The 11,920-nt window shown below is 39.6% G+C and overlaps 1 protein-coding gene across 6 annotated transcripts in view; it reads right to left on the minus strand.

The window, feature by feature from the left end:
- Positions 1–11,920, minus strand: part of Dock3 (dedicator of cytokinesis 3) — a 299,780-nt gene that overhangs the window by 223,902 nt on the left and 63,958 nt on the right. For all 6 annotated transcript variants that reach the window (XM_031343655.1, XM_031343658.1, XM_031343657.1 and 3 more), the window contains exon 4: positions 3,766–3,821. In XM_031343655.1, the coding sequence (XP_031199515.1) occupies positions 3,766–3,821 (56 nt within the window). The remainder of the gene's footprint in view (positions 1–3,765; positions 3,822–11,920) is intronic.

Genomic DNA, 11,920 nt, shown 5'->3' on the forward strand with positions numbered 1-11,920 from the left:
TCCTTCTTCTTCTTCTTCTGTCTTGAGAGTTTTTAGCCCAGCTCTACTACGGTCCCCTCCTTTATTTCCTGACTGCTAAAAAAAAAGTGGCTAACAAAGACGCACTTAAAGAATTGTTCCAAGTCCTTAGTCATCAGGGAAATACAAATCAAAATGACCCTAAGATTCCACCTTACACCAATCAGAATAGCTAAGATCAAAAACTCAAGTGGCAGCACATACTCACAAGGACGTGGAGAAAGAGGAATACTCCTCCACTGCTGGTAGGATTGCAAACTGGTACAACCACTCTGGAAATCAATCTGAAGGTTCCTCAGAAAATTGGAAATAGATCTACCAGAGGAACCAGCTATACCACTCTTGGACATATACCCAAAAGATGCCCCACCATACCACAGGGGCACGTGCTCATAGTGGCCTTATCTGTGATAGCCAAAAACTGATATCCCACAATGGAAGAATGGATACAGAAAATGTGGTTCATTTATACAATGGAGTACTATTCAGCTATTAAGAACAAGGACATCATGAGTTTTGCAGGCAAATGGATGGAACTAGAAAATATCATTCTAAGTGAGGTAACTCAGACCCAAAAAGACATGCATAGTATGTACTCACTGATAAGTGGATATTAGTCAAAAAAGTACAAAATACCTAGGATATAATCCACAGAACTCAAGAAGGTTAACAAGCAGAAGGGCCCAAGTGAGGATGCTTCACTTCCACTTGGGAGGGAGAAGAAAGCAGAGGGCAGAGGGAGCAAGGGACCTGAGTAGGAGTGAGAAGCAGAAGGGGAGGGGGGGAAAAGGACCAGGCATGGGGGGTGTGGGAGGGAGACAGAAGAGAAGCCCTGAAGGCCAACAGAATGAATGGAAATATGCAACCTTGGGGGGTGGAAAGTTAAGGGGTACCCTCTAGAAAGTTCCAGAGACCTGAGAAGTGAGACACTCTCAGAACACTAGGCACCTATCAGGAAGCCACAGCCCTCCATAGATTTGTGGCCATCAGTCATGTAAGGGCAACACCCCAATCCTTTACAGGTAGAAGATATGACCACAGGTCACAAAGGCTCAAGCCAGATCTCTATTTTAATGAGGTACATAAAGGCCTGGAGGACTTAGCCAATAGACTCTCCTTCCCAGACACTCCTCCCTGTAAAAGGTATTTAACCTCAGGCCCGCCCTGAGAAGTATGGTATGGTTTTCCTCATCCACTTTCCGCCATGACAATAAATGCCTTAAAACCATGGAATACCTCTTTTCATCGGGATCTGCTGTGGGGAGCCATAGGGAAAGCCTTCACCTACAGAACCACAGTCTAATCTCCCATAGAAGGCCTATGTGTTCCCTGCCACAACCAAGCCAAACCAGCTGCCTGCTAACAAGCCAAGAACTCTATCCCCTTGGGACTCACCGGAGTTCTCTTTTCCCCCTCAGTCCCAGGCTAGACCCATTCCATTCTCAGCTCTTCTGAGGCTCCCAGACGTTCCTAGGTGCCCGAGACCCTGAGAACCAGACGGCCCTGGCCTCATCGCAAGCCCAGGGATCCCCAAGCCAGCTCCGACTGTCCCAGGACCTCAGACTGCTAGCTCCACCAGGCACCTGTACGGGGCAAGTGCAGTCAAAACTCCCCCAGACTGACTCCCAAACAGCTGGAGCCCTGTGGCTGAGGGGATACAGGACCCCATTAACCCTACAGAACTGCAGGGACAAAAATGAAGAAGAGACTGAGGGAAAGTCCAGTGCCCAGCCCAAGTTGGAATCCATCTCAAGGGGAGGCTCCAAGGCCTGACACTACTACTGGTATGTGCTTACAGACAGGAGCCTAGCATGGCTGTCCTTTGAGAGGCCCAATAAGCAGCTGACTGAGACAGAAGCAGATACTTACACCCAAACAATGGACTGAACTTGGGGGCCCCTGTGGTTGAATTAGGGAAAGGCTGGAAAAAGCTGAGGAGGAGGGTGACCCCATAAGAAGACCAGCAGTCTCAACTAACCTAGACCCCTGAGATCTCTCAGACACTGAGCCACCAACCAGGCAAAGCTAGTCTGAGGCCTGGTCTGGCCTCCATGAGAGAAGATGCCCCTAACCCTTGGGAGACTTGAGGACCCAGGAAGTGGGGAGGCCTGGAAGGGTGGGGAGGGAAGGGTGGGGAAGGACATTGGAGACAAGCAGGAGGAAGAATGGGACAAGGAACTGTCAGAGAGCAGAGGGGTGGGGGTGGGGGGGTTACTAAACTGTTAAACTGAAAAAAGATTAAAGATTAAAAAAAAAGTTCGAGACTCTAGATGTGGTTCAGCAAAAGAATGCTTATTTATCACACATGGGACTCTATGTTTACTTCCCAACACACAAAGAAAAAAGAAAAGGGGGAAATAATTATTTTAATAGTGTTTTATATCATAATGTTGTTAATTTGTATACCATAATCCTGTAATTCTTATAATTCTCCAATAACACATTTTGCCTTGGAAGTCAGATCAATGATTTACCACTTCCATATCTAACCTTTTGAGCACTGAGGCTGAGAACATGAACGTTATTACATAACTTCTTTTGCCAGCTGCAGACATTAGAAAGATATTTTTTAAGTGTGTTTCTTTGTGTTCCTATAAACAATTCTCTACCAATGAAAATTGGCTGTATCATGCAGTTATCCTTGCCCTTACTGCCACGTTTTCATAAGCACCCTTTTTCAAATGTTTGTGCTCCAGCATTCCTCAAGAATGTCTCAAGACCCATTCCTCCAGTTCCAAGGATCTGGTGTCCTACCCTACTGCTCTTTGTGTCCCAGACACTGGAGTAAACTGACAGCTGCTTTTTTCATTATTTGGTTGGAATCAGTATTTCCTCTCTTGGTTTTCAGACTTTAAACATGAGTACAAAAAATGTCTTATATTACATTCTACTTCATAATTTCACTAATGTATTTTATTTTCACAACTCAACTTTAAACAACTACAATACTCTGATGCTTATTCATTCTCCAGTAAAAAAAATTTCTTTGAAAATTAAACAGAACTTAAAATTTTTACATTTAAAGATGACTTTTGAAAACTAAAATAACTTTATAAAGTAGGACAAAATAACAACAACAAATACCTTAAAAAGCACTCTTAACATGTAAAACAACAAATGTTAGAATTTGGTATATTTATATCTCATCTTATTTCTGTGAAGATTGCTTTTGTTTTTCTTGTTATCGTGTTGCTGGATAAATGTCTTTTTAAAGTGTTTTATTTTAAATTTGTGTTACTGAAAACAGATGTTTCTTACATATCCTGATTAGTTTCTCCCCACCCATTCAGATCCATATCTTCTCTGTCCTGTCTTTCATTAAAACACAAACAGAGGTGGATGGTCTCAGCCAACCATCAGACTGAGCATGGGGTCCCCAATGAGGAATTAAAGGACTGAAGGAGCTGAAGGGATATACAGCTCCCCAACAAACATTCAGTAGGGGACTTCCTGATCTGTGTTCATTCAGAGATGATGCACCAAACCCTCAAGAGACTGGAGGCCCCAAGGAATTTAGAGGAGGGGGGGGACATCCACATGGAGACAGGAGTGGGGGTAGGGAGGAAGTGTGGGATGTGGAAAAGTTGGAGGGTGGATGGAGGGGTGGGGGGAATAAAATATGGAGAGTAAAGAAATAAAAAAAAATTAAAAAGAAACTTGCCAATAATATATTTTAAAGTATGAATGAAAGTCAGTCTTCCTCTGAAACTACTCATAATTATAAATTAACTTAGGCTAATTACTCACCCCCTGTTACTGACAATTGCCTTTTTCAAATGAATATAATTCGCAGGAAAGAGCCCCTGTTAAAAAAAAAAATTCCAGTTAATAAAATATAAATTGTAATTTATATCTCATATACATTAAAAGAGAAGTGAAATACAGTAGTCTATTAAAACAACCACTTTGCACATCAAGAATACCGAGTTAAACGCAGAGCACTAGGCTGAGATTTTATGACCATGTGCAACCTAACTGTATCCTCAGGATAAAAAAATAAAAAAAGATCTTGTAAGAGCTGGTCACTAAAAATACTCACAAGGCAATGGTAATTAGAAGCCAAGGCGAAATACAAGCTGAAGATATTTTCTTCTTTATTCAAAATACCTCAAAGAGTTTTGCTACAGTTAAAGACTTATTTACTATGAATTAGGCTAGAAATTGAAATGGACCAAAAAAGCTTGTGACAGAGCCAACTATAGGTCTTGACATCTTTTCTAAATCCTGAAATTCTGTGATGTTTCCCTGGAAACCATACATTGTAACTAGTTTCTACAGTAATATCCTGACAGCTAGCCACGGAATGAAAAGGTCTCTCATCTTAGATTCTTAACTTGAATCCTTAACTGCCTGCCTTATCACACCATAGTGGAATTGCTTACTATGTTTCGATGACTACATACAAGTTAAAGTACTGCAAATAATGTAGCCCCATCTGTAAAGGATAAAGCAGTCTATGCGTTACATAGATTTGTGTAGTACAAGCTATATACCATAGGTATATAATATGTGGAATATAAATGTCCTTTGACTTCAGTAAAGTTGAGACTTGCACTTTATGTATTCTGAAGTTTTTAGACAACAGTGGCCTAAGGAATTATTAAAGACACTGGATGCTTTATGTTTCTTTTAAGGAACCACAGTTTTGTGAGAATATTTATGTCTTAGTAGAGCATTTGCTTTAAGATTATTCTCTAAGAGCAAAGTTGTTATTTTTCTGAAAGAAAGTTACTTTTTCACTAAATTCCCCACTAAACAACACCTCCTCCCAAACCAGTGTTTTCAAGTTAGTTTTTCTGTATTGAGGGGAATCTTTAATTTAAAAACTTTTGGGCTTAGAGTATATTTTTCAGGTTTTGGTAGACCTCATCTTCCTGATAATATTAAAGCTAAAAATAAATGTTTTCAGTAGCAGGAATGGCAGCACTTGCAAAGCTGACGTCAGGACAAGTATCTGGAGTCATGTTTTACTGACATATCTATAAGTACATTCATTGTAGAAATGCATACTTGATTATGCATATGGTTTTGATAAAGTAAACTATACAAACCACTTTTATAATTCAAAATATGGAGGCTTTGTGTATATTTAGCCTAGTGCAATAAATTATTATTATACTTAGCTTATAGTAATGATTAAATTGCATTTAAAGAGGTCACCAAACATTACTGTTTGTAAAACTTACTGGTGCTTCTTAAAATCTCTATCTAAATCAGTACTTGGGAATATATACCTTGTTTGATCTATTGACACAGGAATAAAGAACAAAGACTTTAAGAGATAAAAATTCCTTATCAAATACAAAAATAATCAAAATAATTCCTTGAATCTTATCTGATTACAGTTGAATAAGGCTAGAAATCAACAGCAAGAGAAACTACACAAATACTTGGACACCAAACTTGACTGAACACACACACACACACACACACACACAAAAGTCAGGGAAGCAATAAAAATAAAATTCTAGAATCAAATTAAAATGAGAGAGCACACTACCCCAGAACCTTTGGAGTGTAGCAAAGCACTCCTAAGAGGGAAGCATATCTGTAAGTGCTTACATTAAAAAAAAGTTTCAGGGCTGGTGAGATGGCTCAGTGGGTAAGAGCGCTGACTGCTCTTCCGAAGGTCCTGAGTTCGGATCCCAGCAACCACATGGTGGCTTATAGCCACCCATAATGAGATCTGACGCCCTCTTCTGGTGCTGTCTGAAGACAGCTATAGTGTATTACACTGGAGCGAGCAGGGCCAGAGTGAGCAGAGGTCCTGAGTTCAATTCCCACCAGCCACATGATGGCTCACAACCATCTGTACAGCTACAGTGTACTCATACACATAAAATAAATAAATAAATCTTTAAAAAAAAGTTTCAGTAAATTCTCAATTTAATGAAATACCTCAAAGATGTAGAGAGACAAGAAGCCAAACCAAATGCACCAAACCTCAAGAAATAATGTGTATATTATATTATATACGATATACATATGTACATATATCAGTGCAAGAATTAATGAAATACAGGCTAAATAAACAATACAAAAAAATCCATCAAACAAAGAGTTATTCTTATAAAAATAAACAAAACATTTTGTCCAGGCTAAACAAAAGAGACAGCTGTTACTAATAAAATTAGGTATGAAAAGGGTATTTTTACAATAGACTTCAGTGAAATCCACAGATTATGAGAAAATATTTTGAAAATTTATACTCCAAAAGGAATATTCAGAAGAAATAATTGTTTCTAAACAGCTGTAGTCTTTACCAAAGTTAAAGTATAACAATTTAAACAGATCCATAAGAAGCAATAAGAGTAAAGCAGTAATTACAACTCCCACATTGAAAATTCCAAGACCAAAAGGATTCATTGCTACCAAATATTTAAGGAATACCTAACATCAATTTAAAGGGAACTCCTTAAACTGTTTGACAAAATACCAAGGGAAGGTACACTACTAAACTCCTATGAAATCAATGTTATGAATGCCAAAACTAGATAATACAACAAAAACTACAGCCCAGTTTCCTTAATGAACATAGATTTTAAAATTCTCAACAAAATATTCACAGTGCAAATTTACAATCACATTATGATCTTACATCCCCATCAAGCTTGCTTCATCTCCTAGATGCATGGTTGGATCAACATATGCAAAGTAATAAAGGTAATACACTATACAAAAAGACAAATAAAATGATCACTTCAATAGATACATAAAAGAATTTTGACAAAAATCCAACATCATTTCATGATAAAATAAAAAACTAGAATGAGACAGGACATACCTCAATATAATAATGGCTACATATAAGAAACCTGTAAGCTAATAGTATATTAAATGGAGAAACTAAGACTATTTCCTCTAAAATATGAAGTGACACAAAGGGGCTCACTCTTAATATTTAGTGCTCAGAATTTCAGCTAGTACAATAAAAAAAGAGAGAGAGATAAAACAGGCCAGGAAGAGGTTAAGTCATCCCATTGGCAAATGGCACAATCTTATACTTAAAGGACACTACAGACACCAGAAAACTCTTAAATTTGATAAATACTTTAGACAATGCAGCAGAATTCAAAAAGCACCATGAGGCCGGGAGGTGGTGGCGCACACCTTTAAACCCAGCACTTGGGAGGCAGAGGCAGGTGGATTTCTGAGTTCGAGGCCAGCCTGGTCTACAGCGTTAGTTCCAGGACAGCCAGGGCTACACAGAGAAACCCTGTCTCGAAAAAACAAGCAAACAAAAAACAAACAATCAAAAAGCACCATGAAAAATTCAGTAGATTTTCTACATACCAGTAACAAAGTGGCCAAAAAAGAAATCAAGAAAAATAATTCATCTTCAATGGTCTTTTAAAAGTGGGGGGAGGGTGGAGGAAAGTGTGTTCTTGGGGAAGAATGGAGTTTTGTCCTCTGCCCTTATGTCGGGGGCTAACAATCACCTATAGTTTGAGCTCTAGGGGATCTGATGCCCTCTCCTACATTCTGTGAGCACTGGCACACATATATGCACACACACACATAGGCACATAAGCTGGGATTAAAGGCATGCACCACCATAGCTACAGTGTACTCATAAATAAAATAAATCTTTTAAAAAATTTTAAAAAAAACTTTGAAAATGGGTGGACAATGTTTCTTCAAGACATGCATTAGTAAATGAAAATTTCAGTACCAGGTATCATAAATCTGTTATTAGTCAGAGGAGACATAGAGATCCTAACACAACACAGGCTATTGTCATTGGTCTTAGTTGCATACCCTAATTAGACGGTAATACCTAACTGCTGAAGACACAACCCACTCTTATACAGGACACAGAGAAATCAAACTGGTGCTGACCTGAAATGTCTCCCCTAATGGCCAAAAGTTACTATGCAGGATACTGGGGGATAAAAGCCAATCACAGCAAGCCTAGCAGTAGACCCTGCATGCTAAAGTATCAATCTGCCAGGCAACCACTGATGAAATAGTGACAGGACTATTATGTAACCAAGCACTTTCTCATTTGATGAGGCCTATACCACAGGAGGGAATTCATGCCTGATATTATAAGCCTCAGGATATCAGAGGGTTTGGCCAAACTGTTGTTTTGCTAAACTGACATGTCAAAACACAATTCAAGAATGGACTCACAAGAGATTTCCAAGTGCTTGTGAAAAAGCTCCAGAAAACCAAGAGTCATGTAATGTCAGTTTCTTCAGTAACACAGAATTGCTCTTAGATTATGCTTCTGTGCCCCTCCAAAATATGGGGGGAAAAGTGTGCTTTATTCTGATTATTCATTACAACTGGCTACTGTTATTTGTTTATGTGTCTTTCTTGAAAAACATATTTTTGCTACAAGCAGCTTGCCCACTACATGTGGGCAGCTTTGCCCACCAGCGATTGTATGCTTTACTCACATGACTCTTCTTAACCCTCAGAGTATAAATTGTCTGATGTTCTGAATAAAGTTGGCTATTGCATAAAACTTTTTTTTTTTTTTTTGAGACAGGGTTTCTCTGTGTAGCCCTGGCTGTCCTGGAGCTCACTCTGTAGACCAGGCTGGCCTCGAACTCAGAAATCCACCTGCCTCTGCCTCCCAAGTGCTGGGTTTAAAGGCGTGCGCCACCACCGCCCGGCTTGCATGAAATTTTTATCTGCCTCATTTATCAGCTCTATTCCACAAGGTCCCATTTCCTCTGGAGAGGCAACAGACATATTGTCAAACTGCTTCTTAAATTATATTTATACACTAGTGCTGCTATCCACCTTGGCCAGAGAAATTTCTTTTTGCTATGAGCAAGTTAATACAGAGACCCATAACTGATTAAACTGTTAAAAGTAAGTGACTGACTGTTCAGCTCTAGATAAGAGCACACACATTCTCTGATACTACTATGGTTGTGATACAATGGCATGAAAAAGTCACTTAGGTGAATGTGCTTATTTCACCTTGCACATTACAGTCCTTCACTGAGGGAAGTCAGGGCAGGGAACTCAAGCAGGACAGAAACTTGGAAGCAGGAACTCAAAAAGGGGCTCTGGAAGAACACTGCTTAATGGCTTACTCATCCTACTTTCTTATACATCCCAGGACCACCTTCCTAGAAATGGCAATACTCACAAAAAGTCAGAACCTCGCTCAACAAACACTAATCAAGAAAATGCCCCCAGGCTTGCCTACAAACCAACCTTATGGAAGCATTTTCTCAACTGTGCTTTCCATTTCTTGGGTAACTCTAACTTATGTCAAGCTAGCCAAACAAATAAACAAATACAAACCAGGATGAGGAGGGGAACATATATACACACATCATTCAGAGAAGGTGCATATCACAGAATATGGGGCGCATAAAATGTATGAGCTAGAGGGTGAGGAGGTGCGCTATGAAATGCTGTCTTTGCAACATGACATGGGCCTTATACTCATGAACCACAGCAGCTATAGTTACCTACACAAGATCTGTACAAGATCAAGCCAATCAATATTCAAACATGAGAAGGGGAAGGACTCCCAGGGCTCCACTCTTAGGCAAAGAGCTATTGGCTATGGCTACAAGGAGGGAGAGTCTTATTTGGGGGATGGAGAAGGAGATGTGGCTGTTAATAGGCTGTTCATGTTCTAGTGAGTAGCCTTACACCTATGTTCATGCAGGTTTCAATAACTAAACTCAATAGGTTATTTAACAAAAGGAGGAGGAAGAGAAAAAGAAAAGAAAATGAAAAAAATGGATGGTCAAGAGAGAGGGAAGAACAATGTTATTATCAGATACATTACACAGGTAAGAAATTTCAAAGAATGAATAAAATATTCAAAAAAGTATGTATGACAATCTTATGGTGAAGTCCTATTACTTTGTATATTAACCTGGAAAAAAAACTAATAAAAATAGCCAAGTGTGAAGGTGCACACCTTTAATCCCAGCACACTGGAGGCAGAGACAGGTGGACCTTGGTGAGTTTGAAGCCAGCTTGGTCTATATAAGTTCCAGAACAGCCAGGACTGTACAGAAAGAGTCTGACCTTTTAAAAAATGAATGAATAAATGAATGAGTCTATATATGAAGTTCCAGAACAGCCAGGATTGTATAGAAAGAGCCTGACCTTTTAAAAAATGAATGAATGAATGAATGAAAGAAAAAACAAAGGAAGGAAGAAAGAAAGAGAAAAGGGAAGGAAGAAAGGAAGAAAAATTAAAATCTAATAAAATAAAGTAAAAACAACAAAGATACCAGTGAAGAAAGAGCCCACATAATGGAGAAAATCTTTGCCGAGATATTCATCTCATGAGATTAATATCTAGAATACATTAAAAAAAAACCCACAAGCCAATCAACTTAATCAATAAATAGGTAAATGAACTGAGTTAAAACAGCCCTCAAAAGAAGAAAAGCAAGAGCCTGGAGATGGCTCAATAGTCAAGAGCCTGGAGATGGCTCAATAGTCAAGAGCCTGGAGATGGCTCAATAGTCAAGAGCCTGGAGATGGCTCCATAGTCAAGAGCCTGGAGATGGCTCCATAGTCAAGAGCCTGGAGATGCTCAATAGTCAAGAGCACTGGCCACTCTTTTAGAGAACCTAGATTCAGTTCCTAACAGCCACATGACAGCTCATAACTGTTTGTAACTCCAGATCAAGGAAATCTGATAGCTTATTCTGGCCTGCATGGGTACCAGACATATACATGGTGCACATAAATACATGCAAGACTCATACATATGCATAAAATAAAATACCCTTTCTTAAAAAAAAGAAAAACTAATGGTTAATAAAATATGAAAAAATGTTTAATATCTGTGTATATTATTATGGCTAGTTTTAATGTCAATTTGCCACAAATTAAAATCAGCTGAGTAGGGAGTCTCACCTGAAGAACTACCCTGATTATTGGAGGAAGACTCACCCCAATTGTGGGTAGCACCTTCTGTTGGGGCCCCACATAAAAAAGTGTATTTTAGAGGAAGTTTATTCTCTCCCCTTTCATTCCTGCTACTGGGTTGAGCGGCCCTGGTGTTGCTGCTGATGCTGTTACTGCAGCTTCCTTCCATGGCAGTAGAACCAGTATTTCCAAGCTTTCATTGAGTAACAGAGATCAGCAGCTTTCTAGGAATTTACTGGGGTCCTAGTGCCAGATTGGGACTACTGAGGCATCCCACCTTGTGGACTGAGTGACAACTACTTGTCACCCTTTCCCCACAGTGAGAGTCTTACTCTGGCATTAATCCAACTACTGTGGCAAACAGCCTCAAGACCAATTCTGGGATCTCAGCACCTCAGGTGTGATTTGACTGTTGTTACTATTTTAAAGCTTGTTTAATAGATTCCCCATGGAGAAATGCAAATCAAACGCTAGGGCCTCCCCAACTAATAACTTGTGAGGCAGTAGCACACACCTGGCATAGAGATTTTCATTTATTAACTCATGTCTTCGGAGGGAAGAGTGGTGGCACACACACAGCATTAGGATCAAGAGCTTTTCCTGCCTAATTTCAATAGAGAAAGCTGAGCTGAGTCACAAAGGAAACAGCATCAGCAGAGATGGTGAGAAGGCTGCAGTGGAACTGCTAGCTGTTTCGATAGTTATATAAGAGGAGGAACCAAGAAATGTGCAGCAAAAGTTGAGTCTCAATGCCTAGGTTTATTAACTGTAACATCAGCAAGGGACTACTGCTATCTAACTTCCCAGACCTCTGTAAGAGATGGAACCCTTGTAAGCTACACCTGAGCACAAGCTGTAATACTTACCAGCATATAGTTAACAGTCATAGTACCTAGTACCTTAAACAAGAGCTATGAAAGAGGGCAGCAAACACCTGGCTTGTGCTGCTGCTTGTCTGCTGCTGCCACTCATGGCTGTCAAATGCCAAGAGATATAAAAGCTGCCAGAGGCCAGCAGAACTCCTTATCTACATACAATTTCT

Source organism: Mastomys coucha, unplaced genomic scaffold (assembly GCF_008632895.1).
Source record: "Mastomys coucha isolate ucsf_1 unplaced genomic scaffold, UCSF_Mcou_1 pScaffold23, whole genome shotgun sequence".
Taxonomy (NCBI): Eukaryota; Metazoa; Chordata; class Mammalia; order Rodentia; family Muridae; genus Mastomys; species Mastomys coucha.